The sequence below is a fragment of the Oncorhynchus tshawytscha genome, linkage group LG04 (assembly GCF_018296145.1).
Source record: "Oncorhynchus tshawytscha isolate Ot180627B linkage group LG04, Otsh_v2.0, whole genome shotgun sequence".
NCBI classification, from domain to species: domain Eukaryota; kingdom Metazoa; phylum Chordata; class Actinopteri; order Salmoniformes; family Salmonidae; genus Oncorhynchus; species Oncorhynchus tshawytscha.
In genome coordinates this window covers 7,359,358-7,384,436 of record NC_056432.1, presented here as the reverse complement: position 1 = coordinate 7,384,436, position 25,079 = coordinate 7,359,358, and the positions used below count along the sequence as shown (strand labels likewise).

Sequence of the window (25,079 nt, the reverse complement as noted above, 5' to 3'; positions counted from 1 at the left end):
GATGCACTCTCTCACACACACACACACACACACACACACACACACACACACACACACACACACACACACACACACACACACACACACAGACCTGATGTAGAGGGAGACAGACAGACCTGACATAGAGGGAGACAGACATACCTGTCATAGAGGGAGACAGACAGACCTGACGAACAGGGAGACAGACAGACCTGACAAACAGGGAGACAGACAGACCTGACGAACAGGGAGACAGACAGACCTGATGAACAGGGAGACAGACAGACCTGATGAACAGGGAGACAGACAGCCCTGATGAACAGGGAGACAGACAGACCTGATGAACAGGGAGACAGACAGACATACCTGATGAACAGGGAGACAGACAGACCTGATGAACAGACAGACAGACAGACAGACATGATGAACAGACAGACATGATGAACAGACAGACAGACAGACCTGATGAACAGGGAGACAGACCTGATGAACAGGGAGACAGACCTGATGAACAGGGAGACAGAGAGACCTGATGAACAGGGAGACAGACAGACCTGATGAACAGGGAGACAGACAGACCTGATGTAGAAGGAGACAGACAGACCTGGTGAACAGGGAGACAGACAGACCTGATGTAGAGGGAGACAGACAGACCTGATGTAGAGGGAGACAGACAGACCTGATGTAGAGGGAGACAGACAGACCTGATGTAGAGGGAGACAGACAGACCTGATGTAGAGGGAGACAGACAGACAGACCTGATGATCAGGGAGACAGACAGACCTGATGTAGAGGGAGACAGACAGACCTGATGTAGAGGGAGATGGGTACGACGGTGTTGAGGATTATGACGTAGGACCAGAAAGTGAGGAAGCCGGAGAAGGGGGTATCAACTCCCCCCTGTCTGGGCAGGAAGGCAGTGAACTCTGACCCCCAGAGCTGCTCCCAGATCCTGTTGCCAATTGCCAGGATGGTGCACATGAATGCCAGGAAGCCAAAGATCTATTGGCAGAGAGGGTACATAGGTCAACAGATGGGTACAGAGACATAAACATGTGGCATGTTTGACATAAAGATGGAAAACTGGTACTGTATAAGCTAAATCATATGAGTCCATGTTTGAGTGAGTACATGGTGAGTACGTGGTGAGTACATGGTGAGTACATGGCGAGTACATGTGAATGAGTACATGGTGAGTACATGGTGAGTACATGTGAGTGAGTACATGGTGAGTACATGGTGAGTACATGGTGAGTGAGTACATGGTGAGTACATGTGAGTGAGTACATGGTGAGTACATGGTGAGTACATGTGAGTGAGTACATGGTGAGTACATGTGAGTGAGTACATGGTGAGTACATGGTGAGTACATGGTGAGTACATGTGAGTGAGTACATGGTGAGTACATGGTGAGTACATGTGAGTGAGTACATGGTGAGTACATGGTGAGTACATGTGAGTACATGGTGAGTACATGGTGAGTACATGGTGAGTACATGGTGAGTGAGTACATGGTGAGTACATGGTGAGTACATGTGAGTGAGTACATGGTGAGTACATGGTGAGTACATGTGAGTACATGGTGAGTGAGTACATGGACCTGTAAGTACAGGACATGTTACTGCTGGACTCACACAGAGGACGAGCACGTTCATCAGGCGGTCGATGCTGGTCCTCTTGAAAGTGGTCTTCCCACAGTTCTGCATCAGCTTAGTCTCTGGACCTGGACCACGAAAGGATCACAGGGTTAGTATTTAAGGGGCTACATGTGACAATTTAGAGATAATTTCCATTTCCTCATTTCCTTTCCTTTTGAAGAGTTTCTAATCATGAAGATTAAATATTTATATTTGGTCAGTCAGGGTTAGGTATTCGCAGTTGAGGTTTATTATCTATACTGGCCAGCAGAGGGCGTGATGAGTCTAACTGACCTGTTAACCAGCACCATCCTGACCTCTAACCTTTGACCGCTTACCGCCGAACAGCACCAGTCCTGACCTTCAATCTCTAACTTCTCAAATCTCACCTCTGAACAGCAACAGTCCTGACCTCTACCCTCTACGGCACCAGTCCTGACCTATACCCTCTCACCTCTAAACAGCATCAGTCCTGACCTTTACCCTCTCACCTGTGAACAATACCAGTCCTGACCTCTACCCTCTCACCTGCGAACAATACCAGTCCTGACCTCTACCCTCTCACCTCCGAACAACACCAGTCCTGACCTTTACCCTCTCACCTCTGAATGGCACCAGTCCTGACCTTTACCCTCTCACCTCTAAACAGCATCAGTCCTGACCTTTACCCTCTCACCTGCGAACAATACCAGTCCTGACCTCTACCCTCTCACCTCCAAACAACACCAGTCCTGACCTTTACCCTCTCACCTCCGAACAGCACCAGTCCTGACCTCTAGCCTCATACCTCTAAAGAGCATCAGTCCTGACCTCTACCCTCTCACCTCTGAAGGGCACCAGTCCTGACCTTTACCCTCTCACCTCCGAACAGCACCAGTCCAAAACACCACTCTGTGTTCCTGAGGGTGCAGCCCCTCAGCAGGATCTTGTCATTGTCCAGAGAGTATTTCTGACCGGCGTTAGTCAGAGTTCCTGTGAAACGGTCTAGGCGGCTGTTGGGGGGCTCACAGCTCACCTCGCCTTTAGAGAGTAGGGAGGAGACACAAGGTTCGCCAGGTAGGAGGGGAGAGGTTGTCATCATAAGGATTAAACATCCTAATCTACAAGCTGGTTCAAATCAAACTTTATTTCTCACATGCACCGAATACAACAAGTGTATTCGCTTACTTACAAGCCCTTAACCAACAGTGCAGTTCAAGAAGAAGAAAAGATTTACCAAGTAGACTAAAATAAAAAGTAACAATAAAAAGTAACACAATAAGAATAACAATAACGAGGCTTTATACAGGGGGTACCGGTACCGAGTCAGTGTGGAGGCTATATACAGGGGGTACCGGTACCAAGTCAGTGTGGAGGCTATATACAGGGGGTACCGGTACCGAGTCAGTGTGGAGGCTATATACAGGGGATACCGGTACCGAGTCAGTGTGGAGGCTATATACAGGGGGTACCGGTACCGAGTCAGTGTGGAGGCTATACACAGGGGGTACCGGTACCGAGTCAGTGTGGAGGCTATATACAGGGGGTACCGGTACAGAGTCAGTGTGGAGGCTATATACAGGGGGCACTGGTACAGAGTCAATGTGGAGGCTATATACAGGGGGCACTGGTACAGAGTCAATGTGGAGGCTATATACAGGGGGTACCGGTACTGAGTCAGTGTGGAGGCTATATACAGGGGGCACTGGTACAGAGTCAATGTGGAGGCTATATACAGGGGGTACCGGTACCGAGTCAGTGTGGAGGCTATATACAGGGGGTACCGGTACAGAGTCAGTGTGGAGGCTATATACAGGGTGTAATGGTACAGAGTCAGTGTGGAGGCTATATACAGGGGGCACTGGTACAGAGTCAGTGTGGAGGCTATATACAGGGTGTAATGGTACAGAGTCAGTGTGGAGGCTATATACAGGGTGTAATGGTACAGAGTCAGTGTGGAGGCTATATACAGGGGTACCAGTACAGAGTCAATGTGAAGGCTATATACAGGGGTACCAGTACAGAGTCAATGTGGAGGCTATATACAGGGGCACCAGTACAGAGCCAATGTGGAGGCTATATACAGGGGGTACCAGTACAGAGTCAATGTGGAGGCTATATACAGGGGGTACCAGTACAGAGTCAGTGTGGAGGCTATACACAGGGGTACCGGTACTGAGTCAGTGTGGAGGCTATATACAGGGGTACCGGTACTGAGTCAGTGTGGAGGCTATATACAGGGGGCACCGGTACTGAGTCACTGTGGAGGCTATATACAGGGGGCACCGGTACTGAGTCAGTGTGGAGGCTATATACAGGGGGCACCGGTACCGAGTCACTGTGGAGGCTATATACAGGGGCACCGGTACTGAGTCAGTGTGGAGGCTATATACAGGGGGCACCGGTACCGAGTCAGTGTGCGGGTTAGTTGTTCATAACGATATATATTTTCAACGGGAAATTATCTGTATTTATTAGAACTACGTAGTGGCCAACCACCTCCCTGTGGAAGACTCACCGCTGAACAAAGCCAGGTTATGAATGTTGTCCCCCATGTCTCCTGTGACCATCACAGCTTGCTTCACTTTCAAATTAGTCTCACTGAGAGGAAGAGGAGATTTGATTGTATTAAGATCTCTTTTAGTCCTCATTTGGACTAATCTACAATATATAATTTCGATCACATTTTCACATATAACACACTGTTACAAACAGACATAATAGACTGACATATTGACCAGATAAATACTCTAACAGTCTGAAATTATAGATTGATTCCTACATCTACCATAGTCCAACACAGCCTTCCAATGTATTATTTTTTAAACGGTTCTAAAGTATTGTTTGAATTGATATATTGAAAGTTTTCTGGTTCGCTCAGATAAATTATTCCATTTCTTTATTGCTCTGAATCAAAATGTTACTTAACCTATTTCTCTTTTCTGTCAGGATAACAATGTATTCCTAGGATTTACTGAATGTCTGTCTCTTACCAACTGAATACTGTTGTGAACAGAGTTCGGACATTTTAAGTGGTGTATATTATGAAATACAATAAGCATGTTTTTTTTCTTCAATTATCTTGTTGATTGATGACCAACCAAGAGCATCGTGCATGACTACAATAGAAGAACCACATCTCCACCTTAAAACAATCCTTGCTGCATTGTTCTGTGCAATCTGTAGCCTCCTAATTTCACTTGCTGGAGGAGAGGAGGAGACGAGGAGGTGGAGAGGAAGATAGGAAGAGGAGAGGAGGAGGAGGAGAAGAGGAGGAGAGGATGATAGGAGGAGGAGAGGAGAAGAGGACAATAGGAGGAGGAGGAGAGGATTATAGGAGGAGGAGGAGGGGAGGAAGATAGGAGGAGGATGAGAGGAGGAGGAGAAGAGGGAGGAGAAGAGGAGGAGAGGACGATAAGAAGAGGAGAGGAGGAGGAGAGAAGAGGAGGAGAGGATGATAGGAGGAGGAGAGGAGAAGAGGACAATAGGAGGAGGAGGAGAGGATTATAGGAGGAGGAGGAGGGGAGGAAGATAGGAGGAGGATGAGAGGAGGAGGAGAAGAGGAGGAGAAGAGGAGGAGAGGACAATAGGAAGAGGAGAGGAGGAGGATGAGAGGAGGAGGAGAAGAGGAGGAGAGGACGATAGGAGGAGGAGGAGGAGAGGATTATAGGAGGAGGAGGAGGAGATGATTATAGGAGGAGGAGGAGGAGGAGAGGATTATAGGAGGAGGAGGAGAGGAAGATAGGAGGAGGATGAGAGGATGATAGGAGAAGAAGGAGGAGGAAGACGAGGAGGACGAATAGGAGGACGATAGGAGCAGGAGAGGCATGAGTATGAAATAGACACAGGCTTTGTACAGTAGATGAACAAACAAACCGACACACAGACACACACACACACAGACACAGACACACACTGACCCGTCCAGTTCAGCAGTCTCTATGTAGACAATGTTGAGAGGTTCACTACTAGAGAGCAGCAGCAGGTCTGCCTTGAAATCACAGAGGGAGAGATTCACATAGTCAGATTCACTGACTATTAAAGACACTGAATAAAGGCACCTGTTTCACACCCAGTCTATCACGATGGTCTCTTATGCCAGAATCATAGCAGCTGAAATATACTAACGAGGTACTGGATGTTTAAGACCTGAAACGGTATGTTGTAATGAACACACAGTAAGGCTGGTTCAGTGTTCTGTTCTCACCGTAACAAACTGGTTATTTCCAAGTTTGATGATGTCACCCACATGAACATCCATCCATTTTCACTCCGTAGTCTAGAGAGAGAGAGAGAGAGAGAGAGAGAGAGAGAGAGAGAGAGAGAGAGAGAGAGAGAGAGAGAGAGAGAGAGAGACAGAGAGAGAGAGAGAGAGAGAGGTAGGGAGAGAGAGAGAGGTAGGGAGAGAGAGAGAGAGAGAGAGAGAGAGAGAGACAGAGACAGAGACAGAGAGAGAGAGAGAGAGAGAGAGAGAGAGAGAGAGAGAGAGAGAGAGAGAGAGAGAGAGGTAGGGAGAGAGAGGTAGGGAGAGAGAGAGAGAGGGAGAGAGAGAGAGAGAGAGAGAGAGAGAGAGAGGTTGGGAGAGAGAGAGAGAGAGAGAGGTAGGGAGAGAGAGAGAGAGAGGTAGAGAGAGAGAGAGAGGTAGGGAGAGAGAGAGAGAGAGAGAGAGAGAGAGAGAGAGAGAGAGAGAGAGAGAGAGGTAGGGAGAGAGAGAGAGAGAGAGAGAGAGAGAGAGAGTAGGAGAGAGAGAGAGAGAGAGAGAGAGAGAGAGAGAAGAGAGAGAGAGAGAGGAAAGAAGAGTATTTCAAGTTTCAAGTTTTTAAAGACAGTAGACATCCATCCCTCTATTTTTTAGGGTCAGGAAGAAAATGTACGGAGGGGTCAAATCTGTGTACGGACTTTTTCTTTTCAACTCCTGTCTGTGACTGTCTGTAAGTCAGGAGAAAGATCAACAGGATGAAAACAAGCACTTCCTGTTGCCTGCAACTGCTTCCTGTTGCCCTCCTGAAAAGAGGGCATGTTGCCCAACTGTCCCTGCCTGAGGCACTCACACATTTGCTGTGGAAATGGATTTGGGTGGAGGACGGTGGAGAGAGCAGGGTGGGGACAGGGAGCAGGAAGGGGCAAACATATGTGACCACACACACACAACCTGTGTGCCATAATGAGTTGTGTTCATTATGTACTGTTAGAAACCAATAGTAGATCTCATGAACTTACTCTCCATCGATGAGCACTGTGACCTTCCGGTTGTTCACCTGGTTGTCACTCCTGTGGCGGTTCTATTAGGACAGACATGATTATAATAACATTAGACTAGACTTGTGAATGGAGAGGGAATTCCAGTCAACTTAAATCATTACAAAGGCTTCTGTCCGGCAGAAACGTCTTCCTTCTCCGGCTTAAAGGTCAGAGGTTGTCTAAACGTCTAGTTTGGGTCTGGGGTCTCACAAGACCACCCAGCAAAATGACTGCCCACCGTCACGGCGTCACTAAAGATGGTCAACATCTCCTCAACAAGAGCCAATTATGACAAGCCAAACAATATGACCTCACTAAAGCAACCAACGGGGTTGGTGGCCCATGAGATTGAAGAAAGGTCACTGACTCCATCCCAAATGGCACCGTATTGCACTACCTTTTGACCAGTCTATGGGCCTTGGTCAAAAGTAGTCCGCTATATAGGGAACAGGGTGCAGTTTGAGTTGCCGGTAGTGTTGCCACCCGACCTAACAAACAGACCCTTGTTTAGCTACTGAGATTAACGTGTAACAAAATTACATCACATGTCCCAAAATGCAACAGTATCAGGTCACCAATCCACTCCACAGACAACAATAGTAGTACCTGTTGGTTTAACACTGGAATTGACAAGTCATTTTCCTTATATAGTTTTAGTTTTGAATCTAGATTCCTGCTTTGAACAACAGAACAACAGAATACATGAAAACACGTCAGAATGATTTAGCAATGTTAGGGCAGGTCATTTAACATGTTGACCAATCTGCTCGTGTTACGCGCGCCAGCATTGCAAAATTTATTTACAATTACATGTCACTCAATCATTTCATCCGTACTGCTTGCGAGCGTCAATGAGCATCTGCGTTATCTGACGCTAAAATAGAACTGGTTCTATTTTTGATGTGTCACGCCCTGCAAGTCCCGCCTCTCCCATCTCCTCATTGGTTTTTAGAAGCATATACCCACGTGGGTGATTAAAAGAACACTCCAGTCCAGTTGGTGGTGGTAATGCACCTTAAAGTTGGTTGCCAACCACCATATAAAGTCCACAGAAGAAGAAGAAGAAGACTAAAGGAAGAGAGATTTTTTAAATTTTTTACTAGAAACTAACTAGGTGTCCCCTTTTATCTTGGATTAATTATCGGAGTAGAGAACACACGATATTGTGTGACTCAAAATGGGTCAAAATTCTACAAATATCCATAAAAAAAGACTTTCAGGTAAAATAACAACCCGATGTTTAAATCCCAGAACAAATTAGCTAGAAACTGCAAGCTAGCTAGCTAAATGGCCATGAATGTTTCATATGTTTCGACCTGTCCCCTAAATTAGTATAGTTCGTTCAGAGTTCATTTTGATATTTCAACCTGCGTGTCTGGATCTCGTCTGGTGTGGATGGACAAAATCAACATGCTCACGATGGTGAACACACTGACGCACGCGCGTGCCCAGTCTAGTTAGCATGTACGGTAATGCCTGAGGTGAAGTGAGAGCACAGAGGGAATCTGAATTGTTACTCAATTATGTTACTGATATTCTCCTCGTCAATAATGACTAAATCAGCGTACAGTCCATCAAGGTTATTAAAGTAAACAAAAACTGAAACAAAAATAAAAAACAAAAATTGGAAACTGAAATAAAAATGACAATGAAAAACATTTGAAAAACTAAAACGATACTGAAACTATTATCTTTGACTGCAAAACAAACACAAATAAAATAAAGACCATTATAACTTTGTTTAGTTGTATTTTTTTTCTTCTAAACTTTGAGCTAAAATCACTTTTTTTCTTCTGATGGGGTTTTTGAGCTTCTGAATTGATAGATTTATTTTAGTATCCCTTATTTAACCAAGTAAGTTGACTGAAGACACATTCTAATTTACAGCAACGACCTGAGGAATAGTTACAGGGAAGAGGATGGGGGATGAATGAGCCAATTGTAAACTGGGGATGATTAGGTGGTCGTGATGGTATGAGGACCAGATTGGGAATTAGCCAGGACACCGGGTTAACACCCCTACTCGTCAGGACACTGTTTAACTTCCCATCTGAAAGACGGCACCTTTCACAGGCAACGTCCCCAATCACTGCTCTGGGACATTACAATATTTTTGTAGACCAGAGGAAAGAGCGCCTCCTACTGGCCCTCAACCACCACTTCCAGCAGACTTTTTATATCTCCCTCTCTAACTTTAAGCATCAGCTGTCAGAGCAGTTTACCGATCCCTGTACCTGTACACTGCCAATCTGTAAATAGCCCACCCAACTACGTCATCCCCATAGTTATTTATCTTTTTGTTATTTTGCACCCCAGTATCTCTACTTGCATATCATCATCTGTACATCTATCACTCCAGTGTTAATGCTAAATTGTAATTATTTTGCCTCTATGGCCTATTTATAGTCTACCTCCCTACTCTTCTACATTTGCACACACTGTACATAGATGTTTCTATTGTGTTATTGACAGTACATTTGTTTATGTTTAACTCTGTGTCGTTGTTTTTGTCGGACTGCTTTGCTTTATCTTGGCCAGGTCGCAGTTGTAAATGAGAACTTGTTCTCAACTAGCCTACCTGGTTAAATAAAGGTGTTCTCAACTGGCCTACCTGGTTAAATAAAGGTGTTCTCAACTAGCCTACCTGGTTCAATAAAGGTGTTCTCAACTGGCCTACCTGGTTAAATAAAGGTGTTCTCAACTAGCCTACCTGGTTCAATAAAGGTGTTCTCAACTAGCCTACCTGGTTCAATAAAGGTGTTCTCAACTAGCCTACCTGGTTCAATAAAGGTGTTCTCAACTGGCCTACCTGGTTAAATAAAGGTGAAATAAAAGAAAAAAAGAAAAAGAAACCGTCTCCCGGAAGCTCGTCTGTGTTCATCCGTGAAGAGCACACTTCTCCAGCTTGCCAGGAGCCATCAAAGGTGAGCATTTGCCCACTGAAGTCGGTAACGACGCGAGACTGCAGTCAGGTCAACATCCTGGTGCTACAAGCATTTCGCTACACTCGCATTAACATCTGCTAACCATGTGTATGTGACAAATAAAATTTGATTTGATTTGATTTGGTGTGGACGATGAGCATGGATCTAATCTCAACGTCCTCACCAGGATTTTGACCAGACTGCAGTTCGGCGTCTTACCGACTTTGACCTTTGATGGCTCCTGGCTGGAGAAGTGTGCTCTTCACGGATGAATCCCAGTTTCAACTGTACTGGGCAGATGGCAGACAGCGGGTATGGCGTCGTGTGGGCGAGCAGTTTGCTGATTTGTCAACGTTGTGAACAGAGATGTCGGTGGGGTTGTGTTATAGGCAGACATACGCTACTGACAACAAACACAAACACATTTTATGGATGGCAGTTTGAAGGCAGTTTGAATGAGATACCGTGATGAGATCCTGAGGCCCATTGTCGTGTTATTCATCCACCGCCATCACCTCATGTTTCAGCATGATAATGCACGGCCCCATGTGACAGGGATCGGTACACAATTCCTGGAAGCTGAAAATGTCACAGTTCTTCCATGGCCTGCATACTCACCAGACATGTCACCTTTTGAGCATGTTTGGGATGTTCTGGATTGAAGTGTACAAAAGTTTTTCCAGTTCCCGCATAGTGCAGTAATACCCACAGAGTGCAGTAATACCCACAGAGTGCAGTAATATCCACATAGTGCAGTAATACCCACAGAGTGCAGTAATATCCACAGAGTGCAGTAATATCCACATAGTGCAGTAATACCCACATAGTACAGTAATACCCACATAGTGCAGTAATACCCACATAGTGCAGTAATACCCACATAGTGCAGTAATACCCACATAGTGCAGTAATACCCACATAGGGCAGTAATACCCACATAGTGCAGTAATATCCACATAGTGCAATAATACCCACAGAGTGCAATAATACCCACAGAGTGCAGTAATACCCACATAGTGCAGTAATACCCATATAGTGCAGTAATACCAACATAGTGCAGTAATACCCACATACTGTAGTGCAGTAATACCCACATAGTGCAGTAATACCCACATAGTGTAGTGCAGTAATACCCACATAGTACAGTAATACCCACATAGTACAGTAATACCCACATAGTGCAGTAATACCCACATAGTGCAGTAATACCCACATAGTGTAGTGCAGTAATACCCACATAGTACAGTAATATCCACATAGTGTAGTGCAGTAATACCCACATAGTGCAGTAATACCCACATAGTACAGTAATACCCACATAGTGCAGTAATACCCACATACTGTAGTGCAGTAATATCCACATAGTGCAGTAATACCCACAGAGTGCAGTAATACCAACATAGTGCAGTAATACCCACATACTGTAGTGCAGTAATACCCACATAGTGCAGTAATACCCACAGAGTGCAGTAATACCAACATAGTGCAGTAATACCCACATAGTGCAGTGTAGTAATACCCACATAGTACAGTAATACCCACATACTGTAGTGCAGTAATACCCACAGAGTGCAGTAATACCCACATAGTACAGTAATACCCACATAGTACAGTAATACCCACATAGTGCAGTAATACCCACATAGTGCAGTAATATCCACATAGTGTAGTGCAGTAATACCCACATACTGCAGTAATACCCACATAGTGCAGCAATATCCACAGTGTAGTGCAGTAATACCCACATACTGCAGTAATACCCACATAGTACAGTAATACCCACATAGTGTAGTGCAGTAATACCCACATAGTGCAGTAATACCCACATAGTGCAGTAATACCCACATAGTGCAGTAATACCCACATAGTGTAGTGCAGTAATATTCGTGTAGAGCAGTGATATCCACAAGGACATGGTAACAAATCCTTTGTGGCCCAAAAACAAGAAGCTAGCTTTGAAGTGGGATTGGTTTGTCTGCTTGAAGCGAACGGATTGGAGTAAGGAAACCACTACTCTATGTGGTGTTAATTTCACCCCTGAGGACTTCCACGTGGAAGGCAGGATTCAGAATGAGACTTCGACTGAATCCAGGTGCTGTGCCGAGCGTGAAGGTGAAGCCTGCAACCTCTGTTTCCTACCGACCTACCAGTACATCGTGAATGTCAGCAGTAATGGATATAAACCAGGTCAATTCAATGTAGATTTAACTCACTATATTGCTTCTGGATTAGCTGACTGTCCCTCTGCCGGTGAAATGGCCTGTCCCTCTGAAGGCCTTTCCTTGGCTCTTCTTTGGTAGCTAATTCAGCCGTCAATCGGTAAGTCTCCGTTCTCCCTACTGTATATCTTCCGGATTTGTTTTGGTGCGTTCTCTGAGTTGCTAACTGTGCTAGACTAATTGTTCTCTGGCTTACTACTTGCAATGTCAACCTGGGTGGTTGGCTAGCTAGGCTAGTTACCTGGTTAGGCTAGCTAGCATGCTAAAATTATTTACTTTAGCTGGCTGGCTTGCTGAATAAGATAACTGCATATACCAGTAATGTTATCTGATAACTGGTTAGATGCCGTTAAGTTTTTCCAAAACTTTGGTTTACTTTAATGTAGCTGTAAACTAGGTGTTGATAGCAACTGGCTGACTCATGCAGTGCTAACATAACGATAGCATGCTGATAGGGCTAACGTTAGCAGGCTAGTAGGGCTAATGTTAGCAACTAGTAGGGCTAATGTTAGCAGGCTAGTAGGGCTAATGTTAGCAGGCTAGTAGGGCTAATGTTAGCAGGCTAGTTGGCTAGCAACTTTACAAGCTGATTTGCAACACAAAAATTCATAAAGTATATGCTTATAAGTTGGATGAAAATTACATTGAAACCAGTAGTCATGAGTGTAAACGATTTGGTTTAATTTGAAGTTATACATTTGAAGTTATTTCTGTTTACATCATAGGAGCTGGCTTGCTGGCTCCTCCATATTACATCACACCCCCTCCGATTAGAATCTTGGGGATTCTAATCGCTTTTATGTAACAACTCGAAATAGAAAAGAGGTGTGACTTTGCATTGGGACTTTGATGCGAACACTAATAGAAATCCATATGCTACATGTGGTTATGGTTATGCTACCTGCGATCGGTTGAGCTAACGTAGGCTAATGCGATTGGCATGAGGTTCTAAGTAACAAGAATATATCTGATATTGGTAGAAAGCTTAAATTCTTGTTAATCTAACTGCGTTGTCCAATTTACAGTAGCTATTACAGTGAAAGAACACCATGCTATTGTTTGAGGAGAGTTGCACAATTATGAACTTGAAAAGTTATGAATAAAACAAATTAGGCACATTTGAGCAGTCTTGACACAACATTTTGAACAGAAATACAATGGTTCATTGGATCAGTCTAAAACTTTGCACATACACTGCGATCATCTGGTGTCCAACATCTAAATTGCACGGGGCTGGAATAATACATTATGGCCTTTCTCTTGCATTTCAAAGATGATGGTACAAAAAACTACACAAAAAACACATTTTTTTCTTTGTATTATCTTTTACCAGATCTATTGTGTTATTCTCCTACATTCATTTCACATTTCCACAAACTTCAAAGTGCTTCCTTTCAAACGGTATCAATAATATGCATATCCTTGCTTCAGGTCCTGAGCTACAGGCAGTTAGATTTGGGTATGTCATTTTAGGCGAAAATTGGAAAAAGGGGCGGATCCTATTAAGACAATTTATGTTGGTGTTTCCTTTATTTTGGCCATTACCTGTATCATTGATAGTATTCCATCGGACCAGCATCGGTAACTTTATTATTCATCGGATGTTCTACTTTTTAAAACTGCACCCCAAAAAATTGGAACCAATATACACTGATTAAGCTTTAACTTACTTGATTTATATATATATATTTATTTAAATGTATCCTTAGAAGCATACTGTACTTTGAAGTTGCATTGCTCTTATCTTTTCTAGATAAAAAAAACAACAAACAAAAACATAAAAAGTATAGACGATAAACAGTACAGACACCCACATAAAAGCGAGGGAGAGAGAGAGGGAGTGAGAGAGCAACAGAGCAAGGAGGAATGGAGAAAATAAACATGAAATAGAAGTGTATGAGTTCAAGGAGAGGAGGTACAGTAGCTAGAGAAGGGTGTAGCTACAGAAAAACACAAACAAGTCCTAGTCCCAACTCCTGAACCAATGACATGATGACATTACTGCCACCAACACGGCAACAGTAACCATGGAAATACAGATAAGAGCCAGAGGCAGGATTTCAGTGAGAGAGAGAGATATAGCTAGAGAGAGAGAGAGAGAAAGAGAGAGAGAGAGAGGAGTGTGAAGTGCAGTGACAGCCTAACTAACAATAGTCTGAACCTCTACTGTCTCTCACCAGTCAAGTACATCAACACAGTACACTCCTCTGCTACCACAACACAATACACTCCTCTGCTACCACAACACAATATACTCCTCTGCTACCACAACACAATACACTCCTTTACTACCACAACACCAACACAATACACTCCTCTGCTACCACAACACAATACACTCCTCTGCTACCACAACACAATACACTCCTCTGCTACCACAACACAATACACTCCTCTACTACCACAACACAATACACTCCTCTACTACCACAACACAATACACTCCTCTGCTACACACAATACACTCCTCTACTTCTACTTCCACAACACAATACAGTCCTCTACTACCACAACACAATACACTCCTCTAGGTGATGTTCTAGAAGTGTTAGGTGATGTTCTAGAAGTGCTAGGTGATTTCTAGAAGTGCTAGGCGATGTTCTAGAAGTGCTAGGTGATGTTCTAGAAGTGTTAGGTTATGTTCTAGAAGTGTTAGGTGATGTTCTAGACGTGTTAGGTGATGTTCTAGAAGTGATAGGTGATGTTCTAGAAGTGTTAGGTGATGTTTTAGAAGTGTTAGGTGATGTTCTAGAAGTGACAGGTGATGTTCTAGAAGTGTTAGGTGATGTTCTAGAAGTGTAAGGTGATGTTCTAGAAGTGTTAGGTGATGTTCTAGAAGTGATAGGTGATGTTCTAGAAGTGTAAGGTGATGTTCTAGAAGTGTTAGGTGATGTTCTAGAAGTGATAGGTGATGTTCTAGAAGTGATAGGTGATGTTCTAGAAGTGATAGGTGATGTTCTAGAAGTGTTAGGTGATGTTCTAGAAGTGATAGGTGATGTTCTAGAAGTGTTAGGTGATGTTTTAGAAGGGTTAGGTGATGTTCTAGAAGTGATAGGTGATGTTCTAGAAGTGTTAGGTGATGTTTTTGAAGTGTTAGGTGATGTTCTAGAAGTGATAGGTGATGTTCTAGAAGTGTTAGGTGATGTTTTAGAAGGGTTAGGTGATGTGAGTGTGTGTACCTAGTAAGATTATTATAGTGTTGCGTTTTTATTTCTGACTTTTTTTTTAAATTCTATTTTTCCCAGGTATTTTTTTAGATCTGTTTTACTAATGACAAATCAACCAATGGTTGCACACCATGTCATCAAGTGTGCAGTCTGACTACTATACCATGTGATGTGGCTGACATGTAAAATACCTTGCAAGGTTTTTCAAACAGGTTTGATAATCATTTTATTTTCAGTTGACAAAACATTTTTTTTCCTGATTAGTTTAACTTTCCGTTTTAGTTTACTATAATAACCTTGGTACCTAGAGGTGTCACCAGTAAAACGGGATATTGTCAGCGTGGATCTGTCTGTACCACTAACACTTGTTGAGAGGTCAAAACCCCCCTAACCAGGGGTCAACTCAGGCAATAAGGTTAAAGGTCAGATGGTCAAAGGTGAACAAATCATTACAGAGAAGGGAAAATGTATACAGTGCATTCAGACCCCTTCCTTTTTTCCACATTTCTGGGAAGATCTGGGAAGGCTAAGAAAAAAAAATGCAGCATTGAAGGTCCCTAAGAACACAGTGGCCTCCATCATTCTTAAATGGAAGAAGTTTGTAACCACCAAGATTCTTCATAGTGCTTGGCCACCCGGCAAAACCGAGCAATCGGGGGAGTAGGGCCTTGGTCAGGGAGGTGACCAAGAACCCGATGGTCACTCTGACAGAGCTCCAGAGTTCCTTTTTGGAGATGGGGAACCTTCCAGAAGGACAGCCACCTTGGCAGCACTCCACCAATCAGGCCTTTATGGTAGAGTGGCCAGATGGAAGCCACTCCTCAGTAAAAGACACATGCCAGCCTGCTTGGAGTTTGCCAAAAGGCACCTAAAGGACTCTCAGACCATGAAAAACAAGATTCTCTGGTCTGATGAAACCAAGATTGAACTATGGTGGTGGCAACATCATGCTGTGGGGATGTTTTTCAGCAGCAGGGACTGGGAGACTAGTTAGGATCGAGGTAAAGATGAACGGGGCAAAGTACAGGAGATCCTTAATGAAAACTCCATAGCGCTCTGCTCCATAGCGCAGGACCTCAGACTGCGGCGAAGGTTCACCTTCCAACGGGACAATGACCCTAAGCACACAGCCAGGAAAACGCAGGAGTGGCTTCTGAATGTCCTTGAGTGGTTCAGCCAGATCCCAGACATGAACCCGATAGAACATCTCTGGAGAGACCTGAAAATAGCTATGCAGCGACGCTCCCCATCCAACCTGACAAAGCTTGAGATGATCTGCAAAGAAGAATGGGAGAAACTCCCCAAATACAAGTGTGCCAAGCTTGTAGCGTCATACCCAAGAAGACTTGAGGCTGTAATCACTGCCGAAGGTGCTTCAACAAAGTACTGAGTAAAGGGTCTGAAAACGTATGTAAATGTGATATTACATTTTCAATTTTGTACCTGTTTTGCTTTGCCATTACGGGGTATTGTGATGTCATTACGGGGTATTGTGATGTCATTACGGGGTATTGTGATGTCATTACAGGGTATTGTGATGTCATTACGGGGTATTGCGATGTCATTACGGGGTATAGTGATGTCATTATGGGGTATTGCGATGTCATTACGGGGTATTGTGATGTCATTACGGGGTATTGTGATGTCATTACGGGGTATTGTGATGTCATTACGGGGTATTGTGATGTCATTATGGGGTATTGTATGTAGATTGATGAGGGGAAACAAACAATAGAATCAATTTTAGAATAAGGCTGTAACGTAACAAAATGTGTAAAAAGTCAAGGGGTTTGAATACTTTCCGAATGAACTGTAGATGAAAAGGAAAAGCTAATAAAATGTCTTCTTGGAATTGCTGAGCAGCAGTAAGAGGTGAAAGGTAAGGAGGGTGGGTAAGGCCCACATACAGAGGTAAGGAGGGTGGGTAAGGCCCACATACAGAGGTAAGGAGGGTGGGTAAGGCCCACATACAGAGGTAAGGAGGGTGGGTAAGGCCCACATACAGAGGTAAAGAGGGTGGGTAAGGCCCACATACAGAGGTAAGGAGGGTGGGTAAGGCCCACATACAGAGGTAAGGAGGGTGGGTAAGGCCCACATACAGAGGTAAGGAGGGTGGGTAAGGCCCACATACAGAGGTAAGGAGGGTGGGTAAGGCCCACATACAGAGGTAAAGAGGGTGGGTAGTAAGGCCCACATACAGAGGTAAGGAGGGTGGGTAAGGCCCACATACAGAGGTAAGGAGGGTGGGTAAGGCCCACATACAGAGGTAAGGAGGGTGGGTAAGGCCCACATACAGATGTAAGGAGGGTGGGTAAGGCCCACATACAGAGGTAAGGAGGGTGGATAAGGCCCACATACAGAGGTAAGGAGGGTGGATAAGGCCCACATACAGAGGTAAGGAGGGTGGGTAAGCCCTAATGTTCTCTTCATACTCACTATGTCGTCTGTAGCGTCTTTAACAGCCGTCACAGACAGCACCAGGACCAGAGGGACCACGGTTGTGAACCAGGACAGAGAGGAGATTGCAGGAATCACCTACCGCAGCACATCCACAACATTCAACAAATGCTTAGGTAACATTTATAAATCTACACAAAATCTAAAGATAGGGAACGGAGATTGGTATTGGTTGTAAATGGCGCTGATATGAGCTCGACCTATGCAGTTAGTATGCAGATAAAAACACACACGGGAACGACACAAGCCTAGACATAGACGTTCAGAACAGGACAGAATAGATGACAGGAAGCCCTTTACTAGATCCATAAGACAGAGGTCTACCTACACGTACAGTATATGGCTCTGCTCTCTACTAGCCTCCATAGTTGTTTCTACATACTGTAAGCTGTGATGAGTTCTCACTAGGTCAGGTATGTGTTGTGTGTGACCCTGTACATGACAATGAGACTTTGCTAAAATTCTAAATCAACTTCCTGTTCTGAGTACGTCACTTCCTTAATCTTAATACACTTCACTCAGTCATATCTTGTTTTCTTACTGACTATAGCTCTACTCTGTGAATCACATCAATCATATCAATCATAGCAATCTGCTCAGCACTAACATGGGCCTGATAAGCATTTATATGTAAGCTAAAAGTGCGTGTGTGTGCGTGTGCGTGTGTGTGTGTGCGTGTGTGTGCGTGTGTGCGTGTATGTGTGTGTGTGTGTGTGTGTTCCACTCACTTGGAGTAACAGCAGAATGAGGAAGTAAGCGTTGGCGATCCTCTGGAACTGTTCGAAGAGGTTGAGTGGCAGGAAGTTGAATGTGTTGTACTTAGACGTCTTAATGGCATTAGTCTGGAGGAGGGAGGGAGGGAGAGAAGGAGGGAGGGAGGGAGGGAGGGAGGGAAGGATGGAAGGAGGGAGGGAGGGAGGGAGGGAGGGAGGGAGGGAGGGAGGGAGGGAGGGAGGGAGGGAAGGATGGAAGGAGGGAGGGAGGGAGGGAGGGATGGAGGGAGGGAGGGAGGGAGGGAGGGAGGGAGGGAGGGAGGGAGGGAGGGAAGGAGGGAGGGAGGGAAAGAGGGAGGGAGGGAAGGAGGGAGGGAGGGAAGGAGGGAAGGATGGAAGGAGGGAGGGAGGGGAGGAGGGAGGGAGGGAGGCAGGGAGGGGAGGGGAGGAGGGAGGGAGGGAAGGAGGGAGGGAGGGAAAGAGGGAGGGGGGGGAAAGAGGGAGGGAGGGAAAGAGGGGAGGGAGGGAAGGAGGGAAGGAGGGAGAAGAGATCATATTATGCCTATGAAGTTTAAAGTGACAGGACACCATCCAAATACCGTGGCTTCCTCTATTTCGCACATCAGATGGGATGTAAGGTTGCCATGGTTATTTCTCTGCTGACTGGGCAGGCATTGGAATGGGCTACGGCCGTCTGGGAGAGGAGAGGAGCTAGAGTCTTATGAGGGTTCATGGCTCTGTTTAAGTATATTTTCGATCATCCCGCGGCGGGCGGAGAGGGAGGTGAAAGTCTGCTTCAGCTCCAGCAGGGAGTCAGACAGATGCTGAGTATGTGCTCACCTTCCGGACAGTAGCAGCTCCAGCAGGAGTCAGACAGATGCTGAGTATGTGCTCACCTTCCGGACAGTAGCAGCTCCAGCAGGGGGAGTCAGACGGCTGCTGAGTATGCGCTCACCTTCCGGACAGTAGCAGCTCCAGCAGGGGAGTCAGACGGCTGCTGAGTATGCGCTCACCTTCCGGACAGTAGCAGCTCCAGCAGGGAGTCAGACGGCTGCTGAGTATGCGCTCACCTTCCGGACAGTAGCAGCTCCAGCAGGGGAGTCAGACGGCTGCTGAGTATGCGCTCACCTTCCGGACAGTAGCAGCTCCAGCAGGGGAGTCAGAGGTCACACGTGTTCCCGCGGCGGAACAATGCAGACGGATACAGCTGGGGATCTGTCTGTACCGTGGCCAGGAAGGCACAAGCGCCAGCGGTGTCCATTACGTCAGAATCCGGGATCAACTAGGGCAGGGGGACGGTCACGTGATGTTACATCCCCTGGACCAGGAGTCAGTATTCCATCTACTGCTCTTCCTGTCAGACTCTTTTTTGAGTACCCGTCACTCTGGCTGACTGTCCCTCGTGCCCCGTGTCTACAGCTTTAGTGGATTCCGATGCCGGAGGGAACTTTATGGATCAGGCCATTGCCTCCTCTCTCAATACTACTACCTACCCGCTCTCTTCTCCTTTTCCGGTTCAAGACCATAATGTGTGGCCCTAATACCCCCCATTGTGCCCTTGGGCTGAATATAAAATATTTCATTCCCTTCTCCCTGCGTGCTACGTGCACCGAAGCACCTCTCACTCACATGGCTCTCCATCCTCTGATCAGGTCCTTCTCACAGGCTACAAGTGAAGACCGGCACATCAGGGACGCAACTAATGCAATTCCGAGGCGCATAATGAAGATATTGGAAGAACTGTCCACATTTACTTTTCATCAGCCAACAAGATGAGTAGGCCTAACAAACAACAAAAGCATTAGCCTATGTCAATCTAATATCCACAATAGTACAAAAGTTGACCTATTCTGTGGGAGAAATAAATACTCCAAACAAGAAGCTGTGTTCTAATAGCCATACTAACATACTGTATACTACATACTTAATCAGTATACACTACACACTATTAGTTCATTTTAATATATGTAAATGAATGGTATTCTTTCAGTGGAGCGTACTAGCGCTTCGCATGTTTACCTGACGTTGATGCTGTTGCTATGCAACTTCTTGCTAGCTTGTTAGCATAACAAATGACTAGCTGGACATCTTAGGACTTCATTAACCATGTCCATTGACAACACACAATAACTATACTACTTAGCTAAAGCTAAGAATGATAAGAATAATCAAGTCAATAGGCTGCGTTTGTAAAGTCACTCTGGCTATCTAGGTCTGATTTTCAAAGTACTCTCGTCTGAGTGTGCCAGAGCACAGAATAACTGATGAAATTACGAACACCCGCTGAATATGGACGGTGTCAGTAAACATTGACAAAAAAGCATAATTAAATTGTTGCCAGCAGACAGTTACAGTCACCAACACTCTGGACAACATGAAAACAGCCTAAACAGCTCTGCTAGGGAGAGTAAAATGGTCAGAGTGAGGTGTTCTCTCATTATGTGTCTGGAAGTAGATAGCAAGCTAGCCAATGTTAGCCAGTTAGGTGCTCTACTGCAATTGTGAGGTCAAAATGCTTGGATCTTGGCCAGAGCGTCCCAGTGTCAGAGAGTGAAACACAATTTACTAACACACAGTTGGATAGTTAGTTAGATAGCATATATGTAGTTAATATACTGGCAAGTTTCATGTATTAGTAGCCAACTAACGTTAGGTAGCTAGCTAACATACCGGTACATAGTGCTGTAATGATATGCTATGCGGTTCATAAGGATAGCGTAGCTAACAAATTGTCAGCCAAGTGTAACGTAAGTACAGATTAGTATGAGTACTGTATTCGAACACAGCTCTATTCTGGGACAGTTGTGAAATGCGATAGATCCCAAATGAATACAACCACTAGTATCAAAAAAACTTTTCATGAATGTTAAGCAATGTTCTGGCCTTTCCTAGGGAGTTTTTCCTTGCCCTGTGCTTCTACACACTGCATTGCTTGCTGTTTGGGGTTTTAGGCTGGGTTTCTGTGCAGCACTTTGAGATATCAGCTGATGTAAGGGCCTTATAAGTAAAACAAATCAAAAATAAATAAATAAGCAGATCAGAACATTTGGCTTAAACGTTGATAAACTATGAGGCTATTTGTGCACACTTGGCAGTAGGCTATATGTCACGGTCGTCCTCCTCGCCATCTGAAGAGGAGGGCGAATGGATCGGAGGACCAATATGCGGCGTGGTAAGTGTCCATGGTTCTTTTAATACGGAAATGTACGCAGACAACTGACTACAAAACAAGAAACGATGTGAAAACCTGAAACAGTCCTATCTGGCAAAACACCAGGACAGTGTCACCCACAGTGACACAGGCTACCTAGGTGATTCTCAATCAGAGACAACTAATGACACAGTGACACCCAGGCTACCTAAGTATGATTGTTATCAATCAGAGACAACTAATGACACCTGCCTCTGATTGAGAACCATATAGGCTAAACATAGAAATACCCAAATCATAGAAAAACAAACAGACGCTATCCCTTCTGTTCACAGTAATGACAAAACAAAGGAAATCTGAGATCAGGCGGCGCAACAAATACCATTAGCGGAGCCATCATCAATAAAAGATTCTCAAACTTATCAAGCTTGGCTCTTTTTAGTTAGACTCTACCTTCCAACTGTAGTGGTTCATAATATTTGTTTTAAGAGATTCTTTGGCGACGCTAGTTGATACCGGCGCCCATCAAAACGCGATGACCACCTATATCTGCAAAAATGATGTGCCTTTCTACGAGAAACAGGAGGCAAGTGGGAAAAAAGACATCTATGCACTTAAATAGCAACTGGAGGCGCTTTACATATGGTTGTTTCCCTTGCCAACCAGGTAGACTGTAAAAGAAAAGCAATGTGCTTAATATTAGAAAAGTTGAGAAAAATATTACAAATATGAGGTCGCCTATAGAACTGATGGGATCCTCCTCTGCATCAAGGCCATCAATCTCTTTCTCAACATTATGTCTAAATATTTCACATGACTTGACTCTGGGAAATGTTGATTAGACTTTTGAGAAAGTTTGCATTGATGTCAGAGTGATTTTGAAGGGGTTCAGGCAGGTGCTAGGTTCAGATTGCCGGGGTTGATAAGCTACCAGAGGGGCCAGAACAGAACGTTGGTATCAGACCAGACAGGCAAAACCCAGAGCAGAGCAAAGTAGACGGACAAGAGCTGCCTTGAATAAGATCAGACCCCTGGCAGCCTGCAACAGCATGATAATAACCAGACGGTGACATGTATGGTCTGGTCAGTTGAACTAACTCCTTTTCAAAGAGCATGACATGCATAGCTCTTACTCTCTCTACTTGAAGGGAGAAGGTTACTCTCTCTCGTTGCCCTCAGTTTCCTCTCAACTCTGAGAGAGAGAGAGAGCGCGCGAGAGAGAGAGAGAGAGAGAGAGAGAGAGAGAGAGAGAGAGAGAAGATAATACGTTTTTAAATCATCCTTTCATTCTTTAGGCAGTAGATATAATATTTTCTGTTATGTTACTTCTTTTGTTTATCATTACTTTCTTTGGCAATTTAAACATGTTTATGCACCAATAAAGCCCCTTGAATTGAATTAGAGTGAGAACAGGACAGCGGGTGTGGTTGAAATAGCCAAATCCAGTCATTTGAAGGGAATTGTCCACGCCTTTTCTTATCTACAAAGTATCTATAAACCAACGAAAAGCAGAATTTCTCTAAATATGAAAATGTCATGTAGCGCAGTCAAGTCGAGACTCCCAACTAACTCTTTGCCTCTCTCTTCTGGCATAATCTGAACCAAGAAGCGACATTTTTCTGCACCTCTTCTTCGCTCTTCATCTACGCATGGTATTAATCTAGAATGGAAGAAGGGAACAGGGTTAGTTATGGAGCTAAAATACCCATTCAGCAAATTACTCAACCCTGAATACAATATGAGACAGACAGTATATACAGAAGCAAAAACATCCTAAATGGGAATAACTACAGCTACTAATGTGGGAGTGTTTTTGATTAAAGTACCCAATGAGGTGTCAGTGCAGTCACAAACCCAGCAGGAACATTTAGGAGAGATTTCTTGTAGTTGTTGGCACAATGAAGGTTTGGAAATCATTCCTCTTAGGTGGTTGTAAATTTAACGTCTCTTTTCTGGATGTTAGTATTAGTTTGTATCTGCCTAATTCTACTCTGCATTCTCTCTCTCTCATTATATACCCTTCTCTCAATATAATCAACATATCCTTTCCATCTGTCTGTGTGCATGGCCTGGCAGTTTCATCAGCCTCCTCAACTGCTTTGACCTCTTCTTCGTACAGGGAGGGAGGTGTTGATGGTGGAGTCAATGGAGTCAGCCTGACCTTGAAGAGAATTATTTTGTTTCTTTGTTTGGTTAGGTCAGGGTGTGATGTTAGTTTTTGTTTCCTAGGTTTCTTTATTTTCTATGTTTGGCCGGTGGATTCTCAATCAGGGACAGCTGTCTATCGTTGTCTGCAGTTGGGAACCATAATAACCGCCTCCCTCCTTCAGTGTGGGTAGTTAACTGTTTGTGGCATGGCTGTAAAGCGTCACGGTTGTTGCTTTTTTCTTTTTCTTGACTGCAAATAGTAGTGTGCATATCGCTGCTGGCGTTACCTTAGCGACACGTGACGTGTTTGGAGAGTGCCCCTTCAAAAAATATCATGAAAAATGTGTGTGTGTCAAATCATAGCAACTACTAAACACTATCTTTTTGCTTTAAGGTTTTCGGAAAAGAGTCATTTACAGAAATATTTTGTAGGATGATTTGACGATTGTGCCTTTACAGACTAAACAAACATTCTTCCGAAAAATCTGTAGTATCAGGGATGACACAACCTCTGGCAGCCAGTGTGTGTAGTCGGTTAACATTGACATTTTTAGTCATTTAGTAGACTCTCTTATCCGACAACTTAAGTTAGTAGGTGCATACATTTTCATTAATTGCCTTTTTCATACTGGTCCCCCATGGGAACCTCTCAGGATTGGCTGTCATGGTGAACTCAGTTTTGGACATATTTATAGCACATGCGTGTGTATTTAAGAATGTGTGTTTTAAATCAGAGACACACAGAGGCCCAAGTCTGCCTAAAATACACATGCACGCACACACACACAGGCACACACACCACACACGCGCGCACCACGCACACACACACACACACACACACACACACACACACACACACACACACACACACACACACACACACACACACAAAGTCCCCTTTCGGTATCAACTTCAAAGCCTACCTTCCCTCTGTCATCCTATTCATTGTGTAAGCAAATACACCAAAGTCAAATAGATCCCCTTATTTAAACAGCCTCCTGAAGACAACCATACAGGCCCTAAAACCACTACATTTTCCATCCCAGTCTGTGGTCCGTTGCCAAACAGGGCACATTGTTAAAAGCAACGAGGAGGAGCTGGATTATATCCAACCACACCCACTCTAGTGCTTTAAATATCATCAGGATAATGTCAGCATGATAATGTCAGCATGATTATGTCATCAGGATAGTGTCAGCATGATAATGTAATCAGGATAATGTCCGATGATTATGTCATCAGGATAATGTCAGCGTGATTATGACATCGGGATAATGTCAGCACGATAATGTCAGCATGATTATGTCATTAGGATAGTGTCAGCAGGATAATGTCCGCATGATAATGTTATCAGGATACTGTCATCAGGATAATGTCAGCATGATTATGTCATCAGGATAATGTCAGCATGATTATGTCATCAGGAGAATGGCAGCATGATTATGTCATTAGGATAGTGTCAGC

General features: G+C 44.4%; 2 protein-coding genes and 1 pseudogene across 2 annotated transcripts in view; all 3 read right to left on the bottom strand.

The window, feature by feature from the left end:
- The window catches only part of LOC112238184 (phospholipid-transporting ATPase ID-like), a 35,941-nt gene extending 30,067 nt beyond the window's left edge, over positions 1-5,874 (bottom strand). The window contains exons 1-6 of the mRNA XM_042320261.1: positions 5,803-5,874; positions 5,516-5,586; positions 4,114-4,196; positions 2,478-2,636; positions 1,614-1,702; positions 788-981 (exon numbers count right to left, since the gene is read on the bottom strand). Coding sequence (XP_042176195.1) covers positions 788-981; positions 1,614-1,702; positions 2,478-2,636; positions 4,114-4,196; positions 5,516-5,586; positions 5,803-5,856 — 650 coding nt within the window. The 5' untranslated portion in view covers positions 5,857-5,874. The remainder of the gene's footprint in view (positions 1-787; positions 982-1,613; positions 1,703-2,477; positions 2,637-4,113; positions 4,197-5,515; positions 5,587-5,802) is intronic.
- Positions 5,865-19,577, bottom strand: LOC121846409 (phospholipid-transporting ATPase FetA-like; the record flags this gene model as incomplete). The annotated part of the gene is made up of 5 exons (XM_042321255.1): positions 19,542-19,577; positions 18,332-18,445; positions 17,583-17,681; positions 6,816-6,877; positions 5,865-5,874 (listed from the first exon to the last, which is right to left on the bottom strand). Coding segments are annotated over exons 1-5 (321 nt in total), but the record flags the coding sequence as incomplete, so codon positions are not given.
- A 364-nt stretch (positions 19,578-19,941) lies between these two features.
- The window catches only part of LOC121846408, an 84,370-nt pseudogene continuing 79,232 nt past the window's right edge, over positions 19,942-25,079 (bottom strand).